Source organism: Pholis gunnellus (genome assembly GCF_910591455.1).
Source record: "Pholis gunnellus genome assembly, chromosome: 1".
In the NCBI taxonomy this organism is placed as follows: Eukaryota; Metazoa; Chordata; class Actinopteri; order Perciformes; family Pholidae; genus Pholis; species Pholis gunnellus.
This window is the reverse complement of record NC_136528.1, coordinates 7,579,421-7,605,813: the sequence shown is the minus strand read 5'-3', so window position 1 is coordinate 7,605,813 and position 26,393 is coordinate 7,579,421. Positions and strand designations below refer to the sequence as shown.

Sequence of the window (26,393 nt, the reverse complement as noted above, 5' to 3'; positions counted from 1 at the left end):
AATAACTCATTTGCTTTCAATCAATCTCCTTGATGTGTGTGGATAAATCTCCATGTAGACTAAGTTGCACCATCCAAATTTGCAACATGTTGGCGACAACAAACCTAATGCTACTGTTTCATTACACTCCCAACTCATCAAATACAGACGCTTGGTCCGTGGTCTAAGCTTCAAACTGTGACACTCTTGGTACCCCTCTAGCGTCAGTTTGAACATGGCAGGGACAGCATGTCAGTTTCCACTCATTGCATGTATAGTGTCTTTTTTAAATAAACTGCAGTCTTTACAGGAAGTTAGGCTTAGGCAATAAAATGACTTTGTTAGGTTTAGGAAAAGAGCGTGGTTGACGTTAACAAAGGATTCACGTAATTAGCGAGCGACAACCAAGTCACATGACTAATGACGCTAGTCATTTAACGACTCACGTGACCCGAAAGGCAGTCTCCTGGACGTAAGTCCTGTGTTGTTGTTTTTTTACAATGGGCAAAATAGAACTAGGGTGAAAGTTCTATTTACGACCAAGAAAAGCAAGCTGGTTTAAACCGTGTGTCTCTGTCTATCGATCTCCCCTCCGACAATTAACAAGTATTTGAGATTCCAAAGAATACATTCGTTAAACAATGAACCCGTGAGATAGGTCTCCACAATACACACACAACAAACAGAGTGGGCCATTATTCTGAAGCAACAGCTAAACGTTTGTCACTTCTATCTCGGCCAATGATTTTGTTGTTTTTAATATTTTTCTATAAATGAATAAAGCTTAAATAGATTCATCAGTCGACTATGTCAATTCTTAGTCTGGAACACCCCTGATGTTATTAGTCACCCCTTCGTTTACTTCGGTTGGTCAGCATTGGAGTCTTTCCTGGTCCATCCGAAGTGAAGTCTAGAACGCAGGACTGACACTTTGCTATGCCAGATTATTAGCAAACATCACTCCCACCACTGCAACCAAACAAAGTCAATGAGATATATGGTTCCCAGCTGTTTCCTCACACCAATTTCTACAAAGCCAAAAAAAAAAAAAAAAGTGTGGCACTCAAGGTCTCACAAACTTCTGATTGCTGCCTGCAGGCTGAACAAACAGGGAGCAAGAGTTTATAGGAGAGCTCTGTGAATTGTGAGAGCTGAATAACTATATGAAATAAACAATTTCAAGGAGAAATCTAACCTCTTAAGAGGTGCAGTGAGATTCCAATGAAACCTCTCACCCACACCATCAATTCAACGAGCTTTTGTTCCGTTGGTGCAGCCGTTCCTGCTGTTTTCAGAAAGGACTGACATTATACATGATGCAATTCCCATGACAACGTACTACTGTGTTTTGCTTTCATTGACCTCCATCGGAAACAGTGGGTCTGTGGGCACAGTTCATTCTGCCCTTTAATTGACACGAATAATGAAGTCGTATTTTCACAATTGAGATGCCTGAGCAGTTAAAGCGGTGAGGCGACAGAAACATCTTGTCCTTTTGCTTTCTTTGTCATTACAACAAAGCTAATTGACCTTTTCAAGCTGTTTTCAAGCTGAATGTGTTGTGACAATAGTTCCTCGCTGAGTGGTGTCAGGCGAAGTGCACGCCACGGCTAGTGTGACTCCACTCGTTGAAAATAAAAATGGCAACTCTGCCTTCATCACACTTTTCATGATTTATTCAAACGTTGCAGTCGCAAAAGGGACAGGGCTGCGTGCTTGATCTCTCCCTTTTAACAGCAAAAATTGAATTTGTTCAAGACATAAAATATGCAGTATGGCAGAGTTAATTGTGCATTACTACATGTACACTCCATGGTGTTAATATAGGTAAAACTTGATGGTAATACAATATGAAAACAATCAAAATAGTGTTACCAAAGGGTTGGTTTCTGCCACTTCCAACAGTGTGTCGAGTAGTGTGAAAGTTGACCTAGATGGATAGTGAATGTCAACACTCAGGGGCTGTAGACATATCAGCACTTCATAATGTGTGAAAATAACTGCTGAGTTCAGTCTGAAAGACATTTTCTGAAATCCTTTCGATGGATAGTGATTGCCTATATTGCTGTATATTTGTAGGTGTTTTATTTGGTAGATGTAACTTTACTCAATTCTTCAAACCCCTGCAATCTTTATGTAAAAGAAAACATAATGTGATTGTGCATTTAAATCCACACAACCAAACTAGATGGGCACCCGTAGAGCACAGACCTCCATCAAGGCTGTATCCATAAGTGAAAGATAATGTGCGTAGCCGTCCTGTGATTCGGTGCCGCACCAAAATGTTATGTGTTCTTCCTTGGCCCATGCTACACCCTTCCAGGGCCTGTAGTTTTTCATAATTCCTGTTGAAAAACAGACCAAAAAACTGAACAGAAAACATATCCTCCTTGGTGAAGGTACAGATACCATTGCTCCATCATGCCTTTGTGTGATTTGTAGTCGAATTGGGACTCCACAATAGTTAGTCATGGATCAGTAATAAAAGCCCTGTGGCAGACTGAGAAATAGAAACAGATGGTTGTGTGCTGTTGCATTTCTCTAAATAGGAAATATGAGCAACATGTAGATGTAAGAATGTTCCTTTATTTTCAGGTCAGCAGAATGACACCGCAGAGGAAATAATACTTTACGACATATGGGGCTCAGTGTATCAAAATTTACATAATGCACTGTGACATATATGCTCCAGAGGATCTCATTTTCACTCTTGAGTATGTCCCAGGGCTAAACTACCTCACATTTTATGACAGCTGCCAGTTCTGCATGTACTCGTATGGTAGTGCTTCTGTAGGGGTGAGAGCAGGTGCAACTGGGAGGAATTGGTTCTCGTTTTGCCTCACTGAATCACAAAACAACTGCCATTCCTGCTCATTAGCTCTGCTCATTGTATTGTATGTGTTGGGAGTACAAACAGTACACTGTACATGGGTGTGTGTGGGAGTGAGAATTGAATTGCAAAGAATGTACTGTATTTGAGGAACTGACACTATTGGAACTGAATGTACAGTAGCTTGTTGCTGCCTGACAAATTATAGTAATGTACACAAGTTGACACAAATGATCAACCGCATGGTGTTGCCAGAGGAAAAGTCTGGGGACCACGAATGTCTGTAGGGCTGATCTTCTGTGGACGCTAAATGTTTGGACAAAATTTCACAGCAATCCATGGAATAGTTGCAATATTTCAGTCCGGACCAAAAATAAACCCAATTGATTATTTAACTATACAGATGCAGCCTTGTTCTGCATGATTGTCAATGCAATCAGTATGTTCCATGACAGAGTGAGAATTGTGCAGGTGGCCACATCGTTTATAAGTAGATGTCAAGGGCCAGCTGGTGGATGCACACTTCCCCTTCTCCTCCTGCCTCCCAACTGTCCCTGTGGTTCACAGCCAACTCGTCACCTAATAACATTGAGCTGCCTCCAACATCGAGCAGCAAATCTATCATCAGAGCACAGCCACATAATAGCCATAAATGTGTTATCTCCATCTAAATTAAATGAATGTGCCATCTATAATCCATAATTGGCCATAATATAATATCAGATTTTCCAAAATGCCTGTTGCTAAAGGTGAAAACAAACTTGCCTCGCCTACTCCGGAGCAGGAAAAGCACCGACTGGGCAGAAAGACAGACCTACCAAACGGGGTGTAATTAAAAATAATCTGTTAAAAAAATACAAAAAGGAAGGAACCAGTTGACCTTCATCAGTATTCTCCAATCTACATTGGTTGCGTTGATCATGGGATTGGGTGTGTGCGTTTGTGTCTCCGTGAGTGTGCACCTCTGTGTCTGTCCACAGCTAATCTCGCATTCTGCTGCAGCAAACTGTATAATATTTTGGGTGGGCAGTTATGGCTCAAGGACCTCGTAGTTTGTGTTTTAATCTGCCATTGACTGCCCGCTGACTCCTCACTTACTACTCTTAACCGGCCCTGGTGAAAACACGGCTGCGTGCATTGCCAACCCTACAGCCAAGACAGGGAGATGGAAAATTGTGGGTTGTATTCATTCAATCACTCAATACAGCAGTGGTTATTGCAGACACACCTGGTGAAGATCTGCACTGTATTGAGTGCACCTTTCTATAAATCTTCTTTTCTTTCAGTTTTAATCTTAAAAACAGTGAAACAGCTTGTTGCAGATTTGTTTTTCTCCAGAAAACAAATTTTGATCATATTGTTAATTCTTCGTTGTGGTAATTTTACATTAAATTACAGATAATCCTAATTTTGGTACAATTAAAACATCTCTCTCAAAAAAATTTACTTGGTTTATAGTAAAATGTGTCATTCTAATGAGGTGCATTGTTGACAGTGTTATACATGTGTATAGACCGAACTACCAGTCATAGCCCATGTGGATCTGACATGGGCTCCCTTCCACATAGCAAACATTGTGAGGAGGTAGATTACTGCCTTCGTAAAGCCCAGCAACACTACAGTCTTGGCGATGCTCAGGACCACCCTCCTGGCATCCACCATCATGCTGTTTCAAAGTCTGTTTGATCACACTCTATAAGCCCATGCACTGTAATCCGTTCACATGCAGAACAAGTGTGAAAAATGAGTCGTTGTTGCATTCGTTTGTTCATGTATTGTAACATTCTGTAGGTACTGCATAAAAAGAGTAAAGGCCAACCTCTTCTACTGGGCTGTGCTTTGTTTTGGTTATTGAGTTCAGTTTCCTTGAATTAAAGCGGGTGAATGAATATTCATTGCCCTCACTTGAGTTCTGCAGGATGGGTCTGAAGAATAGACCCTCGACTACAGGTAATTGGCTCATTGATAAACTCATTAAGAATTTTAAATGTGTTGTTGAGTCAATGAAAAGCAATACTAAATCCTCACTGCTTGCTATGATGAGGTTGCATTAGTTTCTTTAGATAAAACCGAAGTGGAACAAGCTTAGTTACACAACAGTGGCGGTGATTTCCTGTCAATATCCATTGTTGTGTGGTCACCTTTTGGTTTCCTCAGCCATCACGGTCATTTTACAACACATTTTAAGACTCTGTGATGCATTTCCTTCATTTAGTAAATGCAAAAATGTTGATAGAATGGTGAATAAGCTATTCTTTCTGAATGTCTTATTAAATGAATGAGCAAAGATGCAATGACTGAGATTTTTTAAAGGAATACTTCAACCACAAAACGATTTGTCTATCATTTACTCACCCTGGGTTACCTTGAATTCTTGAAGAAAACGTAGTTTTTCTCAACAAAACAACAAAGTTTGTAGACGGATATATGACATTACCATTTACTTCAATTGATCAAGACTTTTTTCCTGTTTTTGATCCTCCATTTCTCCGTGGTGGCATGCATGAAAAAGAAAAAATGGGAACACAGGGAAAGTGATATACAAATTGCCATTTTTGGGTTGAAGTATTCCCCCATTCATTTTTGCATGAACTACAACTTTGATATGGCATATTCTAAGTAGCGGTTTAAAGATGCTGCAAGCTTTAGACTTGCTTCAGTACAAACCAATAATATAATGTACCTATAGGCCCCTTTATATCATATAAAATGAATTGTTACATACAATATGATGTATGGCGCTGTTTATTCTCTCCACTGCATCATTCTGTTTTTATCAAGTACTCATTCTTTACACTGTAAAAGCATTTCTGAGACAGCCAATCTAATTTTAAATCACAGATTTAAAGAATATCTGCCTAGAATGACCTTCTCTTAACTGCAGATGCTGGATTGCTCCAATTTCAGTTCTTTCAGACCCAAGCGAAGCTTTCGTCATGGTTGATCGTGCTGCTTTATTGAGTCATCTTGAGATCTGGATGGGTGCTTTGGGTTAAGCATTAAGTTGCTTTAGGAGCATTCTTACGAACAAATCACTGTCAATTAAAAAGGGGAAGTCCTTCCCTTCAAATGCTGTAATCACCCTCAGTTCCCATTCTCTTCAGTCTTGACATTCTCCCTCTTGGCTGTGTCATTTGCTGGCTTCCTTTTGAATATATAGCACTGCATTGCACTCAAACTCAATTTAGACAGAAAGATCTTGGTATCGTGGCCTCTTACACCAATACTGCACTGCAGATTTCACCATATATATTTAAGTTCAAGTAGAATCTGAAATTAGGAAAATTTCATATTTACAAAAGAAGAAAGAAATGTGTTTTTATGTCCCGTTTTAGAATTCAGAGATTGTTATTAATGGAGATTTTTGCTTTTTTTATGGTATCATTTGGTAATCAGAGTAGTGCACTTCTGATTTCAACAGCTGGCTAACCTCAATATGTTTTTGGGTCGTGCGTCCATCTGTCCGTCCGGTCCCTTCTCATCAACGTCGATCACCTGAAGGGAATTTCTTTAAGTTTGGTACAAACATCCACCTGCACTCACGTATTTGGCCATAACTTAAGAATTAAAATGCCAAACATGACAATTTCACATCGATGTCTAATAGGATAAAATGATGAAGTGATGAAATTTTGCACGGACATTGATAGTTTTTCATTTTGATGCATTGGTCACATTGTTTTTTCGAAGTTGTCATGCCGATAAAGCCACATTGAATTAAATTGATGTAAACTGCAAAATCACTGGCGGAGGCATACAACCGTGAGGCTGTAATTCTTTTCATCTGTAGCTGCATCCCTATCGCATTGTTTTTGTTGTTTATTTATTTGTCTTGTTTGTCTTGCCCTGTCTGTGTGAGGGTATCCCACATACAATAAGCGTGGGTCTGGGAGATGTTGAGATCTTCTCAGCGACTCAGGACTACCTCTGTCAGAGAGAACATGTTTGCAAATCCAGGGGAGAGTAGTATTGTACTGTATTGCACTGTATGGTGTCTCTTGAACTGTCTAAAAAATAATTATGCACAAAAAGGATATAGTTGGCACCGAACGACGAGACCTTTTGATCCTTACTTTGGCATCTTTCCACTGGCTGCCAGTCAAGTGATTTTAAGGCTTTACTGATCATGTTTAAAGTTCAGTGGGGGGTCTTTCTCTGAGCTACAATGTTGACCTTTTAGTTGCCTATGAGCCTGAGTGCACTTTCAGATCCTCAGACAGGACACTCCTGACTGCTCTCGAGTCTAGTTTGAAATCGAGAGTAAACCCAGCACTTGCTGTCAGAGATCCTCAACAGCCAAGTGCCCTGCTGGAGAAACTGAAGCCTACTGAATAAATAGGACTTTTCTATCAAGCAGCAAACATGTTAAGGGAACATGGAGTGCAGAACACATGGCACACACCAATGGCATCACCTCTTTCTTTTCTCTTTTTCAGAACAAGAGCTTGAAAACGAAACTACTTTCAGGACACAAACTTTGTGACGCCTATGCTGAAGAGGTAAGGATTTCCAATTAGTACATTCTGTTTAATCGCATACATAATTACTTCTATGCTCCAGCTACTTCATTGTTCATGGAATAGGTGCAATTCATGATAAAATATTGCAGATTAATTTAGTTCTCTTGTGAGCAAGCAATGTTAACAAAATTCAAATTATAACTCTAACTTAGCAAATCTTTGGATCATTAATTTAACTGTGATTAGGAAAGTCTTTCACAAAAAGATCCACCAAAGTCTATTTCTGTCATTCTCACTCTCTCTCACACACATACTAACACACAAACTTGCTTGGTTTTAGCTGTCCGGTGAAATCTCAGACCAACTTGTGTCTAACAGTGAGCTCTTTGATGGCTGTACAGAGCAATCTCAGGAACTCAGGTTGTAGTAAGAGCAGCTTCGAGTACATTTCGTCTGTGTGATTTTTGCCGTCACCTACTTTTCCTCTTTTTCTACTCGGGCTCTGCTGCCGGTTGTCCAGCAGGTTCACATCCTTATTGAAGCCTTGAGCTGAGCTTTGAACTGCTGCTTTTGCCTTCTTGCTGACCAATGCCCATGCTGCAATTTAGCCATGCAGGATCTTACAAGGCAGCGGGTCCTGCGGGCGTCGTGATGACATGCCCGAGTGAGTGCAGCTGGTGCTGTGTATTCGTGGGCTCAATAGTTATGCAGTTGTGCAGTTGGTGATTCCAAGCGTTTCCTGAATCCAGGCTACAGTATGAGGAATAACCTTAGATTTAACAACACACAGCAGTGTGGCGATGCAGACAGGTTGATCGATGGCTACCTTGTTGTTCAGACGGAGATTGTTCTTCACAAAGACCCTGGACTGAACCTCCTCTAAGGCAGATGAGGCTTGGTCAATGCTACAAAATATTTTTTTACCAAGCTTTTTGAACGACAAAACTATTTTTAGTATCTTGCATATTCAGGTGACATTAAGGAATTCGAATAGTAATCTGTACCCTCAACAAATATGCTTGCCTTTGGATTAATAAAATAATTTAATAAAGCCTTGACCTTGCATTCTCTCTAGAGTCCACCAGGGGGCGACTCCTCTGGTTGTATAGAAGTCTATGAGAAAATGACTCTACTTCTCTCTTGATTTATTACCTCAGTAAACATTGTAAACATGAGTTTATGGTCTCAATCTCTAGCTTCAAGTCTTCTTCAATACAGCATGATGTTCATTTAGTAGATTCTGATCCATTTAGAGTCAAACAGACCATAAAGCAGGGTATGCTTTAGGGCGGGGCTACCTTGTGATTGACAGGTCACAACCACGGCTTTATCCGGTCTGGAAGCTGTCTGTGTTTTCGTCTCACAACTTTAACCCTTTCACAGTGTGTTTTCACTTCATGAAAGCAGAATCAAAATGTTGAATATCTCAGCCGATAACCGTCCAGGCTGGTGAACGGTCGATCCCTTCCCATAATGCAATTGGTCTTGCATCATCAGCATCAGAAATGATGGACTAAATTACATGCACACTGGAGCCAAAAGTTCCACAAAGAGCATTCAGTGTTTGAAAGCTTTTGATGTTGAAGAGCTTTTCATCGACTGTGAAGTCTGCTCCAATACTGAGGTCATTCTAGAGTTCCTACTGAGACACAGGAAATTGGTGTTGAAAATGACAGGCTTCCTTCCCTCTACAAATCCTCCAGATGAACAGCCCTGATATTTCGCCAGCTTATCTTATCCAAACCATCATCACATATTCAAACTCTGAGATGATGATGGCATGTTTGACTAGCAGCGAGGCTGCTTATGGATGCTTCAGGAAAAAGTTTGGAAAGGACATGAAGAGGTCCTGATTGAAGTTGTCGGTCAGCCTACACAGAGCCAGACTATTCCTGGCAATAGCAAAGGGAATCTAAGTGGTGATAAAACTGTTAGCTTTGGGCTTGTAGATGATAATAGGTTACGCTCAGTATGTGTTCTTGTCCAGTGGTTCTTTCTGTGACTGATTATTTCTGCAGAACTGTTAAGGCAAGTAGACTTTGAGTTCCTTAGGGAACAAATAGCTACCAGGATTTCCTTGAACACAGGTAGATCACTGGAGGTCACTGACTTCAATTCACTTGGGAGGCTATAAAAACAAAGTACATCAGTGAGAGGAACATTCTTACATGCCCCTACTTTCATCCTTTGAAAGTTATTTATGCTTTAATGGGAGCGGTTAAAGACAAGACCTGTAATGACTGCAGAGTTACAGAAAGAGATGTATAGTAAAGTGCAAGTAACTGAACAAACAACATTATTCTGTTGCAAGTTTGTCTAATGGTAAAGAAGTCAGATATGCTTATGCCAACATAACTTCTGTTCATGGGGTCTAAATTACACTATCTACTCCATCTGTTTAGAAACATTATGGAATAGTGTTTTTTTTATTGCTGTGGACGTCTATCCAAAACGTTGAACCAAGATTAACCGTTAAGAACATGTTTACCCTTAAACTTTTCTTAAATGTTGTCTGGAAATTAAATTGCTTGCTTCAAGGAATTGTTTCAATTAGGACTTCCTCCTCATCTTTGAATCTTAAAACAGGACTTTGAAGCCATATCCAAGAACTGAGATTCGGCCTGATCATTTTTAGCTGGCCTTGGATAAACTTTCGAAGCATAAGCTCCTTTTGTTGCACATAATACATTTCAAGACTTTGTATGGGTAAATAGCCACTTTCCTTTAGCTGTGATTTGTGTCCTCATTTTGTGAAAATTGGCTTTGGGAATTCTCGCGTTAGATATTGTAATACATTTAATTTGGTGTGGTAATCGTTTTTTAGAAAGCTGCTTTAACTTGTGCACTGCTCGCTGTGTGAGGTGGAGGATCAAGCTTTGTGGTGTTAATCTGTGTTGTGTGGTGAAAACTACTCAGCTAAAAAGACACTAAATGAAATGTTAACAACACTGTGAAGGAGGTTGTATGGTTGCTGTTACAGTAATATGCATGAACTGCTCCTGTTTTATTCACTGACTGAGATGTATAACTTGGTGAGAATGTTACCCGGAGTCAAAAACAAAATATTAATTATCATTCAAATAAATCTCCACAAAATAATATTGTAATGCTTTTAGACATATGATGGTCATCGGCCTCAAAGACCAATTTCCTGATCTGGGAAGTGGCTTATTAGGAGTGACTGCTCATTGCTCCTTTAGGTTACTCGCTTGGGTTGGACTTTGCTAAGTATTTTCTTGATTAATCAATAAATCATTTGATACAAAATGTCTGAAAATAGTACAAATTACCTCACAAGTTCCTAAAAGCCTGACATTTGCAAAGTGCTTGTTTGAACAACAACCCAAAGTTATTTAGTTTACATCCACTTATTAAAAGTAGCAAATCCACACAATTGAGAAGCTGGAACCAATGGATATCAAGCATTTTTGAAAAAGAAAAAAAGGCCAAACAATTCATTGAAATAGTAAATTAAAATAGTTAGATACATTTTTCTGTGGATGGTTTCAACTCTGGTAAAGGAACGATGTCATAAAATATACTGTTATATGTTCAGTTACATATAGCAATGCCATCATATCCTTGTTTAAAGTGTTGAATTATTATTGTGCCGCTTTATAATACTAATTATGGTTATCATCTGGCCTTATAACCTTCTTAGTGAGAATGTGGGGCTTTAGGAATAGTCAAACTGATGCTGTGCAGTTGCTGAGTCACCCGGTCAGTTGGTTCAAACTCATTTTATCCATTTGGGCATAAGGAGCAGTTTGGACTCTAGCTGCTATGAGGGTTAACAAGGCCAGTGAGACTCATGGCCTCATTATTCCATGTGCCACTGCTTCATTAAGGACAATTCAGTGATGTGTGATTGTTTGCACTTAAATGATTTAAAATGACTAAGAATGGTTCCTTTTTGTAAATCCAGAGATATTCCATCGGGTGGATGGAAGCACTTGTCCGTGCCAATTTCTGTTCTGAATCTCAAACAGTTTGGAAAGACAATAGTGGGATTGTCCACGTTCAAACATGACTGCATGAATGGGAGTAGGTCACTAGGAAAATTGTAGCACAAGTTCAGCCAGGGAACTCACTGGCAGGCAGCCACTGGCCTGACTCAGCTGGGTGTTTGTTCACTTCACCAATCACAAACGCTTCCCAAAACCAGCACTCCATATCAATGGGAAAGGAAACTCACCAGGTCTCTGGTGCTGCTCAGTTTGCTACTGCTGCTGGTGACACTGCTGCCTGCTAAACATATCTGGCTATTTTTGCTCCAAATCCAATTCATTGGGGGGAAAAAAATGGCATTCATGCAACCTTTCTGAACCAGACGGCGATGTCCTCAAGGGAGAAATCTGTAAGCTTAGAGTCACAGTCAAGGTTAACACCTTTCAGTAAGGGAGAGCGTGTGGCATTAGGGATGCCATTTAATCTGTTGCACATCTTTTTCCTCACGAGCATGAATTCATCACCGGTTTCCTACTCTGTCAGATTTATGGTTTTGTTGCTCATGATTTGGATGAAGGATGTTGTGACGCTTCCACCATTCCAGCACTGTTGTCACTAGAATTATGTTTCATTCTTGCCACAGGATTTATTGAAAACATCTAGCTTTTGATGGCCTTTTGAATTATCATTTATTTATTTATTTACACACTTCGGATATGTGTGTGTGTGTGTGTGTGTGTGAGAGAGAGAGAAAGAGGTGGTTTTACAGTATGTTCTATGCTCAAATACCATCCGAACTGGTTTTATTCTTGCACTAATACATGTATCTAAAATGAGTCTAAAATGTCATATCGGTGATTTCTACATATTGGTTTAACTAAAATTATTTTCACAAGATTCCCAGATTTTGTCGTGTTTCTGAGATTTTCTATTTGCCTTGTATCGGCCCCTGTTCTTTGTGTCTCTCCCTGTGTGCATCCTTTATTCATGTATTTTTTTTGTCATTTATTTCATTTTCTGTCCCATCAGGAAGCAGCAAAGAGATGATATATAACTCATGTCATTCGTAATATAGTAGAAAAATAACAATTGGTAATGTGTTGTTCAGGGCTTTTCGTAGAGCTATACCTACAAAAACTAATCCACTGTTTGTCATACAGCTTCTGTACTAAAGTAGTTATTTTAACCATATGTCACATAACTTCAGGACTTGAGTTATTAACTTCCAAAGTTATTTTAACCTAAACATTGACTTTTTGTCACATAACAGTTCCAAAATAACTCCACTCTTTTCCTAAACCGATCAGAGTAATTTTGATGAGGAAACCTAACCAAGTTGTTGCAGATTTGAGAAATGCTGGACATTCATCAGAGAAAGCGATAAAAAAACGAAGAAAAACATTTCGTAAGATAGACGAACCATCGTATGAGGATGCGATGTTCAGGGAGATGATGCACCCTAAAATACAGCCAGTAAAGTGCACGGGGAGCATACGAGAGCAGATCCCTTAAATAGGACAAACGCATTACTATGCTCCACGTCATTCACCATCCATAACGAATAAATCAGATTACCCTGACTGAAATGATTGAAATAAAATATATACTTAAGTCAGTTCGTTTTTGGCCGCAAGCCAGTCACTGGTCTGACGCAGTTCGCATGCTTTCACCCAATCAGACACACTTCACAAATAGGGCAATCTGTTTAAACGGGGAAGGAGACGCACGACTGCAGGTCTGAGCTTCCTGCTACGACATGCTGATACAGATGTATGCCGATGGCGTCCGGACACATTTGCACACCTATCACACCACCCTCTGGTGTCATGTCACCCGTTTGTGTCTGCTTTAATGCAACGTGGAGTAGTGGCGCTGGTCCCTCACAGGGAGGATTTTAGGTACGTTGAGTTACGGGCACAGACCGCACATACAAAACAAAGCTATTCTTTGCCAAAAGCAAAACAATGTTTGTCAGTGACAATGCAAGTCAATTGTTAGTTGTCGCTCCTGACATAAAGCTTTGACGGCTTTGACAAAGGATGAATATAAAATTAGAAAGGCATCAGTGTTTTGACGACTGAGAGATACGTACTCGTAGTAGAGTTTTGGCGGTTTCTCATCTACCTGTGTAATTTGCTTCGTGACCAAACCAAACTCTGCCTGTCTCTGCTCGATTATATTTTTATCATCTCCATGTTTCCAATTCAAGACGTGCTCACACACTGTGTCATATATACTGTAGGCGATCTGAACTTGGATAATGAGAAACCCTCAGAGCCTGTGCTGCCATATTTTAGAAGATATGCCTTTAGATGCAGAACTGGATGGGGCGGCTTCAGCTTTAAGTTATTGACACCGTCTGAAAATGAAAGGATAAAATGTTTTTGTAAAAACAGGGTAGTTAATTGGACATTTACAAAAAGCACATAGCCTGTTATTTGGAGAGGGAAAATGTGCCAAGATAAGGGGAAGGAAATGTAAAGATGTATAGATTGTGTTACATTTTCTCTGCTTTCAGATATAAAAACTAAAAAAATCCTGTTTGGGTGATTTCCATTATTTAACAATGACTAAAGAGTTGCATGCTTTCCTGCTGCTTCTCTTACTGCTAAGAACATTCTAAATGCTTCGTCAATAAAAAAACAATCAAACATTTAAAGATGCACTAATAAGTATTTTACATATCTGGCGGCAGACATGACATTGTAAACATAATATGACCCACGTGAGTGTGAGTGTATTGATCATGCTGATGATACAATTATAAATACATCCTCCCCTATTTATACGTTGCATGTGCGTCTGTATTTTCAGGGATCTGGAAACAACACAAGTGAAGTCATTGACAGTTAATATAGCTTATTTAGCAGCGCGGTAGATGTGGACGAGGTTTCACATCTTTTTGATGAACATCAATTTTGCTGCTTTTTTTTTAAGCTTATTTAGATCCAAAGTAGGCCTACATGTCTTAATCAGTGAAACATTTAATCAGAATTAGAACCGTTTACTGTCATGGTATGTTGAGCATACAAGGAATTTGACATGACGGGAGGTGCATAACATTTAACAATCAACACAGTGCAAAACAGAAATATATTAAATGTGTACCGCAAATAAGTTGTTTACTTTCCAGATTAATTATGTCTTGTATTATGAAAAATACATAGACCTTTCCATGTCACTCAGCGCTGACCACCAGACACACACACACACAGTTAGTTGAGATACCTGCATTCCTTTCGACAGGCTTTTGTTACGAGAACTATCCTAATATTCAAACACATTTTTTTGTGGAGCGTCAGACCGGCTTACATTTAGAGTTATATTTGGGGCTCCACTCAAAACATTCAGGAGTAAGCCTCGGTCTCTGTACCTGCCCAGCACTGAAAGACGGACAGAATTGGCTCCTAGCTGGTTAAACTAGTGCAGCAGTTAGAAGCTAAATACACAAGATACCGATATTTTACTCAGGAGCTAAAAGAAGAATAAATATTGTACTTTTATTATTGGACAGGTACACACAAACATGAATGTAATTGAATACTAATGTTGCTCTGTGTGTGCTGAATGTGTAAATAATCCACTGGTTGCCACTATTCCCTAAATGGACAAAAGATAAGTTAAAGAAAGTATTTCATGAACTTAAAATATGATATGGCGGCACAACACTGTGAGTTAGGAGAGTTTAAGTCCAGCACAACTGACACTAAACAAGAGTGAATGAATCCCCAAAACATCCTCCCTAATATATTATAATCTCAAATCCCTCCAGCATGTGGCTTCCACACACGTAAAACATGTCTGGAATGGACTGCAGGAATTTAACAGTTTTTTTTCATCATTCTCACAATGACTCACAGCGATGCATTGCTTGAATATTTTGAAAAAGTTAGGGAGAGCTGTAAAGCGACACCTAGCTTATAAAATACGGTGTCGCTTTATTTAGTTTTACTTGTAACTATTTGGAATGCAGGTCCCAACCCTTGCAGGATTCGAACCATCGGGAACAACAAGGCGGAGATGCTGCTGTGATTCTCTTGGGCCGAGGAGACAGCTCACATGAGTTATTCCGAGTAAATAATAGCTTTGGAAAGTCTGACAGCTCAGCACATTTAGAGATTCAGATATTTGCATTTAGCAGTCAACACTCTGCAGCGTGTGATTCTGTAGCCTTTTAATATGATTCATTCCATTCCCAGGGAGGATCTCAAAAGCTCCACTTAACTGATACAAATGAAATTAATTTGTTAGCATTTCATGTTACGACACAGGCCACAGAAAAACTTAACTTAACGATGGCAAATCCAATATATGTCTCGACCTCTGTGAGTTGGGAGTTTTAAAGTTAACTCTGTGTTTATTTAACCTCACAATTTGTTTTATGAGGAGCCCCGGGATGCAATATTTGAATCCAGTTACACATGACAGGAGATGGGTGTCCTGGGACATGGAAGCACCCTGGGAAGAGGAATAAGAAGATAAAGACTCTCGTAAAATAAGAAAAGGCACAGGTGCTTGTCAAGTACACAAAACCCTTTGAAGTGAATTTGTCCCTCAGCGTTGTGCTCCGTGTGCTTTGGTGAAAGATTAGACCTCATGTCAAATTTTGACTGCCTGTGTCAAGGAAGTATCAAGATAGATAGATAGGAAGGAAGCATGGGAGGATTACAGAGATAGACAGTCGGATAGAAAGAAGGAGATATAAGTCATGTTTCCTTCCAAATGTAGTGCATATTTTAACAGAATTTCCAGGAAGTGCATTCTCTTCTCCTGTTGGTTGTCATTTAACAATTGCAGTAGAAGAGGGAACGACAGCACTACACAATTAAAAGAGCTTTATGTCTGTGATTCCGTCATTGTCTCCTCTTTGTAGCTGAAGTTTGTCTTACGTTTAAAGTGCTCCGTATGGAGAGCAAATCTATGATTGAGGGATTATCTCCACACGGATCTCAACATGGCGATTTGCTGAGCCGGAGGTTTGCAGCTAACGGTGCTAACAAAGCAAACAACAACAACAGTACTGACAACAGAGTGTTTACCTGAGAAGGAACCGGAGGGTCGTCCCAAAATGTCTTTATGTTTCTACTCGTGTTTTTTATGCACAAAGTGAATGGATAGAAAGTCACCTACACCTATACAGAGGAGGAGATGTAGATAGATTGGGGAAAAGAACATATATGGTAAATAGGTTTCATAAACCCTCATAATGACTGAAATATAATGCACCGACGATCCCTTCCTTTAAAACTCAAACGTTGCTGAGGTTCAAATGGAATCAAGCCGATTGTATTTGCATACCAATTAATCACAGTTACAGTCCTGCAAGGCTTCACATTAAAAACTATATCCTCACTGAAGACACATAGAAACCCTCTGCTGCAGAGTCCTGTGTGGAGCCTTACAGTGTTCATACTCGCATCATGAGCCGCTTTGAGGCTGGCTGTGTATCAAGCCATCTAGGAGACAGCCTCTGTGTTCCATCTGCCTACTGATGCGGAGCGGCAGAGTGAATGTCAGGCGGAGCTGGTCACTGTGTCTGTTTTTGGGGGCGTCAGTAAGGATCTGCTCTGTTTGTGTGTGTGTGTGGGTGTGTGTGTGTGTGTGTTGCTTACCAATGATGGGCGAGAGAGCCCGTCGTAGCCAAGGAGCCGCACATGTGTGCGGTGATGGTGGCGGTAATGTGTGTAGTGGGAGTGGGAATACAGGTTTAGACTGTGGGCAAGAAGCCAGTGCATGACTGCATCATTGTGTGGACTATACAGTTCAGTGAAGGGGAGATTTGATATTTTCTTCCTCTCAGTAGAGCCTTCCTTTAAGCCAGAGCTTTGCCCAGGGAACACTCACAAAGGCTGCAGCTGGCAGAATCCTGCTACGTGATCTAAAACCAATTTCGCTATTTGAATAAGCTAACACTTATTTCCTTATCTTCCCCTTGCAGTCGAAAAAAATCCAGGCTCAACTGAAAGAACTGCGGTACGGGAAAAAGGATTTAATTTTTAAGGTAAGTTCAAACTGAAGGGGGGCTGGCTTTACAGTAGCTCCAGACCAGGGGTAAACGGGTACTTCAGACCACCTTGAAAAGGATGATCCCATCACAGGGGGTACTCTAATTACTTCAGTCTGCAATTACAAAGGCCAGCGATTAGTCCACACAGGGCTGTACTGTCTTCTGATTTCCTTACAACAAGATCCATGTAGAGCCGAAATAAGACGTACGTGGATACATGGTGTGGACAGTGGTCAATGACGTTTATACAGATTTATGCCTTAGAGCATATAAGGGAATCTTCAAGACACAAATACAGGCATCATGTATCCCTACATTCCAGTGAGCACCATGTATTATGGTGGTAAGAATATTATGCTGTGTGGTTAAACAATTCGGAAAGATATTCTGAGATGGCTGGGAAATGTTAATTTTGATGTAATTGGTACCTCTAATGAATTTGTGTCCGGCCAACGCAGTCTCACTAACATTCGTCCAATCCCGATGCTTGGTCAGTGCTCAAAAGCTTCAAACTATGATACTCTAGGTACCCCTCTAGCATTGTCTTAGATGTGTCATGACTAATTACATGCATATAGTTTTTCTATATATATATATATATATACACACTTCGCAGGAAGTTAAGTTGGGCAACAAACCCACCTAGTTAGGTTCAGGAAAAGAGCATGGTTGACGTGAACTTGAAATTCGTTTCACCTGTCCACTACCTTGCTCTTTGTCCTTCGCCCATTGCTTTGACCGTTCAATAGTGACGCGGGCAGCTTACTCTGGAGTTAGTTGAAAGCGTGGTCATTATCAGACACTACTCAGCACTGACCAAGCGACTGTATTTTTCGAGTTGGTAGCGAGAACTTGTTGGTCCTGCAAATATTGGGAGGGTCTTTTTTTGCTTCTGGCCTCAGATGCCTAGGTACCGAATATTGACTGTCAAACTTTTTCATTAGTCTTAAATTACTACCACTGAAGATTTTATGGGGCATCACAAATGTGTCTCCCCCTCACACACTTCCTTTGAACGCACCCACACATACTCGACTGCCCCTTGAATTGTGATGAGGTAATATTTATTGGCATTTACTGGAACATGGACTGACCTTTCGGGCCTTGTTTGCAGTGTTAAAATATCAGTCGACATTTCAGCCACGAACAATGTCATTTCTTAAATGTATGTTTTGATCCATTAGACCCATTTCCTAAAGCTGTGTCCGACATAAATGAATAAAAAGGGACTCAGTCCTCATGAACTGAATTTTATGCTTCCAGCCCAATGCCTGCATACATTGTCCCTGGATGTCCTGTTACTTGTTCTATTTCTAGCCCATGAATGATGGATGCATTGACTTGTTTGCTTGGTGTCACTGCTCGTAAATCGCTGTCTCTAAATTGCATCAGTCACCCACACAACACAACCTTATTGCTCAATGTCACCAAACATTTCATGTGGACCTTCAGAACATTATGTGCCGTGGTGATTTACAGGTTCAGCTGGATTAGGTTCATTTGATTGTACTCTCTGTATTTTAAAATGACAGTCTGCTCTTTTTTTTTCCTGATGGAAAGGTCAGAAGGAAATGAATCATGCATCTCTGACCCCACTGATCCCTCCTGCTAGTCCTGAAAACTCATATGTATTCCACATATGCTGTGATCAAAATCCCAGAGGGGGACGAGGGAGGAAGTAGAGAAGAGTCATTCGGAAATGTCATCAGCTTCACAGGGGGGATGTCAGTTAAGGCACCTTGACCGGGAAGCAGTCAAATTGGTTGTGACGGCTGTTGTATCACATCAAACTGCATTTTGCAGCACACGGTCACGGTTCACAAAGACAGAACAATCTCACAAGACAAAATGAAGAAACGTCAAAAAATCTAATTATTTTATCTTGGGAACAGTTCAGTCTCTTAGAACTGACCTGTACCTCTCAGTTCCATGAAAGACAAAGAACTGTGAAACTATAAAAACAGAAATGGGTACGGTTTTGACAAGATGCAATAATGCAGGTTCACCAGCCTGTTCTCATTGCCAAATACCGACGCGTTGTCACGCCCCTCTGCGTCAGATGCCGACACACAAGGCACTCTTTAGCGTCCAACGTGACAGGCTTTTAAAATACAAAGTAAAACTATCAAAGGCCTTATTAGATGCTCAGAGAACATGCTGTGGGAGAGTGATGAAATAGTTTAAAGAGCAAAAAACCCACACAGGGTGTGAGGGTCAAACAAACAAGGGATTTGCAACCTGGAGACAGATGTTCGAGACAGATGGCCAAAACAATTATTTTGAAGTTACGTGCTTTCCGTACTTATGATACATGATGTAATGCCCAACCATGATGTCTTTCCTAAACCCAACTAAGAGGTTTTGTTCCCTAAACTTAAGCAAGTGTTCTTGTTTGAATTCACAACATTCACCACGTGTTTGCTGCGACCTCATACTTTGACGAGCTGGGCGACCCAATGCAATATAAAGGGGTGTGAAGGGTCCTGGCCAAGGGTCCGTATGTGACGAGTTGGGATGCGAATGTGTTTAATTCATATGTTGAAGACATACACCTACAGTACCAGAAAAAGGAGCTAGTGTTGTCAGTGTTTTCTTCAGTGGATCATTTCCATGAATAGTCCTTCGAACTGAAGGACAACTTAAAAAGAGACCCAACTCAGTGAATCCAAACTATGCAATCCCAGTACATGACTGTAAACACTACACACAGGCAGGTTCCCCTTCACTTGCTCAGCCAAAATAATAAAAACTTCATAGAAACTGACGGTGCCTTCCGCCGCGGTTTCCCTATGAGACAGAGTTTTTGGCAGTCATATTCAAGCCCTCACATCTTCTTCACTCCGTCAGTCCACTTTTAAATTTACCCTTAGAGCTGTTTCTCTTCCAGCTTAGAAAAAAAAAAACAGAAAAGAAAAGAAAAATGACGGCTTGATGTAGCTGCATGCCTCGTCTAGCAGAGTGGCTAGTACCTTACTGACCCCACACCTCTGGAATGGATTCAGCACAAAGAATTGGATCTTTAGACCTGGAGGCACTAACCCTAAAAGTCAGCATTTCTGGGTCAGTGGCCATGCGCCCGCAGTTCTCATAGCACTATCTGCGGATGATGCTCTGTGTAATGGATGGTAATGGCTCTCAACTGTAATGCTACACATTCGCATGCGTGCCCATACAAACACAAGGTCTTGGGATCCTTTAGAGGATGAGCTAAGAGCAGGCTGCCTTTCTTTTCTCTGTGCTTGTGAGCCAGCCTGGACTCATTATTATTCATTACTCTACACTTTCTAAGAGCAATCCATTCTCACTCCCAATGTGTCAAATTCGGCAGCTTGGTCAGTGCTCCGCGGCGCCTGACACCAACGCCCGGAGGCACTGTTTAGTGTCTATGCGATGCACTCGGGCTTGCAACAAACTCCAATGTAAACACACCCGCGTCCTTATTACACGCTCAGAGCAATTGGCAATGTATATAGTGTGAGATAGTCCACTGCGGGCAGAAGAGGCAGTGGATGGGTCAGCTCAAAGTGCAGCATTTTGTATCAGTAAGGCATTTTCACATTTCACATTCAAGAGACAAAAGTGAGTTTGGAGAGATTTTATTATAGCCGCAGCAATAATCATTTGGTTTAAGGGAAACACTGTTTATTGTGTTGGCAGTTTGTAACATCATATTATATTGTCCGCCAACACACTTTCATTCCAACTCGTCACATACTGACGCTTGGTAAAGACCCTTTGGCTTCACTTTCTTAGGCGCCTTTGGCAGCTCCACTACGGTTGCAGTAAAGACGTGGTTCATGTTGTGAATTCAAACAAAAACTTTTGAATAGAAAAAAAGTACGAAAGCTAAGTAAAATGCAAACCACGTAACAAATATACGGAAAACACGTCACAAACATCATGAACGTAACTTCATAAACAACTCAATATTTTGGGACAAAAACGCCGGTCTGGTTGAAAGTCCTGCGTTTTGCTCTACCCATTCACCTCCCCTCCCTCCTGCCCATTTTTCAGTCTTAATACTTGGAGCATTTACTCTGAGTGACTTCTAATGAGGCGAATGGGTTTACATAGTTACTTGAAAGCCGTACGTACAGACGCTAAAGGGAGCCTTGTGCCTAGTGCCAAGGGGCGTGACAGTACATTGGTATTTGATGCCCTGGAAATGAGTACAGGGCTGTCCACTGCCAGTACTGCAACGGCAAATACTCAATAACATTTTGTAAGTCCCTTTGAAATTGGACTGTTTTATTTTATTTGAAAGTAACCTTCAGGGTCCCATTATGCTGAAAATAATCCAAACGTGTATCAGTGAATACTTATGTCTTTCATTTGCCATGTTCCACAATGAGATCATATGCAATCCTTTGTGTTGATGATTAAAGTACTGTTCCTCAAACTTTTCTTACCTTTGGATCCCCTCTCGAGCACAGCCCGACAGCTACAAATGACTTTGTGTGATTGTCCTGAGCTCCCTGTAAATGGAAAAAAAAAAGATTTGATTCTTTGGCTTCTTTCAAAACCCATCGCGGTGAATGTTGCCCTGTCCTTGACTGTCACTGCATGACTCATCTGTCAGGGACAACTTAAACATCATTTCTGCTGCCCCGTTGAGTGGTAGAAGTGACAGACATGTTCATCTTTAAAATGACCACGTTGCTGACAGAAATCTGGATGGAATGATATGAATGGCAAACACGCCACGAGTTCCCACTGCGTCACAGAACTCCCTGAGGTACCACATAAGTCTTTAAAACTCACCAGGAAGAATCAATCACTCTCATCACCCATGTCTGATATTTCAAACTGGATACTGTTTGTTGGGATATCTGACCTTGGGTGTTTCAGAATGTTAGCCCATGCAGTTTTTCATTTTGAGAGGCCAGTAAAAGACAGCCAACAAAAGTTCATGGCTCAAAGACTGCATGCAAATGATCCAATACAAGTTTCTGTAACATTGTCCAGAGTCCATGATGCCTTTTAAACATACTTATAATCTGCGTATAGCACTGTATAATTATAACCAGTTAACAATATTCATAATGTTGTATAACAATATTCAAAACGCATTATAAAACATTGTATAATGACTTATAAAGTCAACTATCATAATACTTGCTAATTGCTAGTCACTCACTGACAGGATAAGAAGTAGAAATAATTATTAAACATTATTGCGTTTTTCTTGCATATACTTTACATTTTTTCTCAGAGTAACTAATAATCATATTACAATGCTTACAACAGTGATAATGCATTGTAATACACTGATCCTTGCAAAAAAGAATGTCAGTAGCCACTCACATATGTTTACAAGCAGTTTTAAGTTAAAGCTGAATGAAAACAGCAACATTTGATAACATTTCCTCAATTGCAAAAAGGGTTTTTAAAGCTCACTTGTTGGGATTTTTGTCTTTGTCAAAAAAAGTTGAGGCACTAAACAGATTATGGAAACCTGCCGAATAAATTCTGACTAGCCAATATTTTAATCAGATTTAAGTTGTTTCTGCTGTCAGTGTCTTTCCAGATATTTCCATAATGTCTTAATCTTCATGTATGAACAGCATGAAACATGGCCAAATGTAGCTGACACGAAAGAACAATTAAAACCAAGACGACTTTGTTTGTTACCGGTTGCAACCTCTACTTCTTCTACTCTGTTTAATCTCGGATTACATCCTCCAGTAGCCTACAGCACCAACTTCTGGTGAAACTAAGCTGTAGCCAGTTGATGGAAACTCGTGCAACATTTCAGAATTCGCTTAAAATTCACTTGACCATTGAATGTAAACATGGCTGGTGGGTGACCAGCAATTTTAAACTTTTATTATACCTGACCTTGAGTCATTTTAAAATGCTTTATAATATGTTATGATTATTGTTACGAAGCATTATGAATAACTAAGAGTGCTTATAACTATAATTATATGGTGCTTGTCACCATAGTGTCTTTTCTTCTTGCTGATGAATTTACCAATATTAAAGGACTCCTCAGATGGAACTCTGTGGATCCTCATATGTACATTTACTAAAACTAGCTTATTTGTGTTTTCTTGCTCAGTTTAAACTCTTAACAATGATCTGCTCATTAAGGGCCATTGTGGTTCTAGAGGGTCTGCTCATGTAGTGTCAACAGATATGATTTGTATAATGAAACTTTAAATGACCTTATTCCTTATACTCTGGATTCTGCACTTTTCAGTGTTCCTTGAAAATAGACCATAATTCTTATTCGACAAAACATTGTACTGCTAATTTCAAACCAAGAATGTATCAATACGATGCAGCCATGATCCCGTTGCCCTCCTATTCAAAGACAGAGGGATTCATGGAGTGCTTCAGGCATACAATGTACATGGAGTTGAGTGCTCAATGCTTTGCGCTGTAGGTCTGTTATTGAGGAGGTGGGGATGGAGAAATGCTTTTTGTGCCCATAACAAACTGAACTGATCAAAAAGTCACATCTTTCTCCAGGGGCAGCAGCTAATGGACCTGGAGCACAAGTTAACTATAGCCAAGGAAGAACTGGAGAAGACTGCACTGGATAAGGTGAATAAACCCCCCCCCAAAAAACAATATGTATTCTGCTTTAATTGTGATGCTTATGTAACATTTCTTTATTTGTGGGTTGTATACTTTTGAACTAACGTTGTCTCTCTCATCTGACGCATTTAAACCCTGCAATGTCCAACACTGAATCAAAAAAAGTAAAAATCATTTGTAGTAATATTTGATTGTATAAATCAGTTTTAGGGAGCGGAGTTTGAGGATGAAAAATAAATGCAAAAGGTTTAATAGCAGCAGCTTTAATTCATGATATAATGTTATTTTCATACGTGGTTATTGACACACTGTCGCTGGGGGCCAGTTAGATGAGTTAAAAGATGCATGTGGAGAAAAGTGCTGCTTCGGAAAACAGGTAGTTCTGGTGCTCAGCTCAGGAGTACTGACATCAGAGGCTGCTGAAAAAAAGTATTCAATCAATCATTCTGTCCATTATTATTATTGATTAAGAGTAAATGATCTTTTGAGCATTACTTCTTTTTTATTGCTCTGGTGAGTTCCGCTCCATGTCTCGCCTAACGATGCCTGCTAGCCGCACTAAAGTCACTTTAAAGCATGGCCAACGGCTTTAAGTTCATTTCTCATATGGATGGATGTGGGGAAGAAGGTGCGGAGGGATTCAGGAATCTTCTTGTCTGTGTGTAACTTTGTTTGGGGACAGGAGTCGCAGCTGAAGGCGCTGAAGGACACAGTTCACATCTGCTTCTCCGCTGTCCTGCACAACCAGCCCGGCAGCAGCCACAGATTTCCCACCTCCCCCACCCACTTGTTCAGATACCCATCGCTCATCAACAGCTCCAGAGTCACCTTTCAGCAGCCACATGCCAAGGTAACTCAGTATTCCACTCACTTCCATCTGATTTAATGTTTATCCAAAAGATGGCCTGGGTTATTGTAAAAATCCAGCCTTTTTTAATATTCAATAAATCGATGGCGTGATAGGCTCAGTCTGTCATGTCTGCTGTAGATGAGGTCCTGCTGTCCTTGAAGTAACAGCCTCACTGTGAGATGTCTGCATATGCTCTGCAATGATGAGATAACCTATCTATTTATAGAATGTGTTTATACTGATAATCATTCAGAAATAGGGCTTTTAAATCCTAATAATAATTAGGATAATAATAAGTAATAATAATTTGTTGTGGTAGCAACAGTCTAACATCTCTACATTTCTGCTTTTGAAATGTTTTAAAAAGCACATTTTCTTGTAACCTCACCTTCAAAGAAAAGAGCTTTAGTAAATGAATGAATCAATGTGGCACTCTTGTTCAACTATCAAAAACCCACTGGGCATCACCTCTGATTTTTGTCATTTTAGCATTAAATGCAAAGGTGGGAACAAGTCATGAATGCTTATTGATAATTCACTTTTCTTATTACTTGGTAAAAGTTGCTTCATATCGAATTCAGAGCATATCTACTGCCTCCACACAGCTCTCAAAGAGGCGATGGCTAGCTGCTAACGGTTCTAACAGTGAAAACAACAGCAACAGTGCTGACGGAGCTAACAGTGTTTACCTTAGGGGGGAGGGGGACCAGAGAGCTCTGTGTTATCAGCGGTAACAGCCGTATGTATGAGCGCAGTGTAAAAGGACGGCCGTTAGAGAGACTCACATGCACTAAAAGGCACGTGTGGCCGGTAGCACCATGTAAACAAAGCCCGGAGAAGCTCGTTCTGAACCACAGAGAAGGAGAGCGACTTTATTCTCTGCTCAGGACGGCATTACTCCACTATATCGCTATATTGCAAATAGCTTTTGCTGCTGTATTAATGCTCTGAATCCCGTACATAAAACCGCTAATGTTAGAGTTGAAGTTGGCAAAAAAAATACACACCTGACATTACTGCATGTGCAAAAAAATATTTGTTAGGATAAGTGGCAGTCTAGGAGATTTATTATTGGTGGACACGTGGACACTAATATAACAAAGTCTCAAACTAAATTCCAAATGTCACTGCTACAATTATAGATGAACTAACAATGCTGTTATCCAACTATGCAATAACGTTAGTGCTGAAGATTTACTGTAGCTGTAATCAAAAAAGTCACACATTTTGAGCCATGGATACGTGTCATTGTCGTAATCATGGTTGATTGCAGAGTTGGAACGTTCAATTATTTCCAAGGCCGCTTCATTTACCGAGGCCTTGAAAACACATTGCAGGCTGAAGGCAAAGTGAATTTCCACTTTTTTTTCCATTTTTTTTGGGAAGCACAGGTGCAATTATTGCCATTAACGATGGCTCTATTCCATTTAGGTGTATCAGTAGGCCATGTCAGAGAGCATGCAAAGTAGTAATGCCATGGAGCAGGTGGAGCTAAGTGGAGTCCAGCCCTCATTAAGCTTGTTAATTACACCTGTGGTTTTCTGCAGTGAGAAGGTGTGAGATTTGATTGTCAGTGACCCCAGTGTAAACACAGCAGCTACAACGTCTGAATAAGTTTGCTCTGTAAAGTCAAAAATGGAAATCCAGGTGGATTTTGGGATTTGCCTCGGTAATGGTGGAGCATCACTTTCCCTGCGACTTTCCAGATAAGATAAAGCGGGCTGCTGCTGTTTTCCGCTCCTCTCCGCGTAAACACCTTCAAATTGAAATTCATTT

General features: G+C 40.3%; 1 protein-coding gene across 1 annotated transcript in view; it reads left to right on the top strand.

Annotated features, from left to right (window-relative positions):
* Window positions 1-26,393, top strand: part of luzp2 (leucine zipper protein 2) — a gene marked incomplete at both ends in the record, with an annotated part of 150,551 nt that overhangs the window by 108,386 nt on the left and 15,772 nt on the right. Inside the window, 4 exons of the mRNA XM_079177292.1 lie at window positions 7,246-7,308; window positions 17,156-17,218; window positions 23,699-23,773; window positions 24,450-24,617. Coding sequence (XP_079033418.1) covers window positions 7,246-7,308; window positions 17,156-17,218; window positions 23,699-23,773; window positions 24,450-24,617 — 369 coding nt within the window. The remainder of the gene's footprint in view (window positions 1-7,245; window positions 7,309-17,155; window positions 17,219-23,698; window positions 23,774-24,449; window positions 24,618-26,393) is intronic.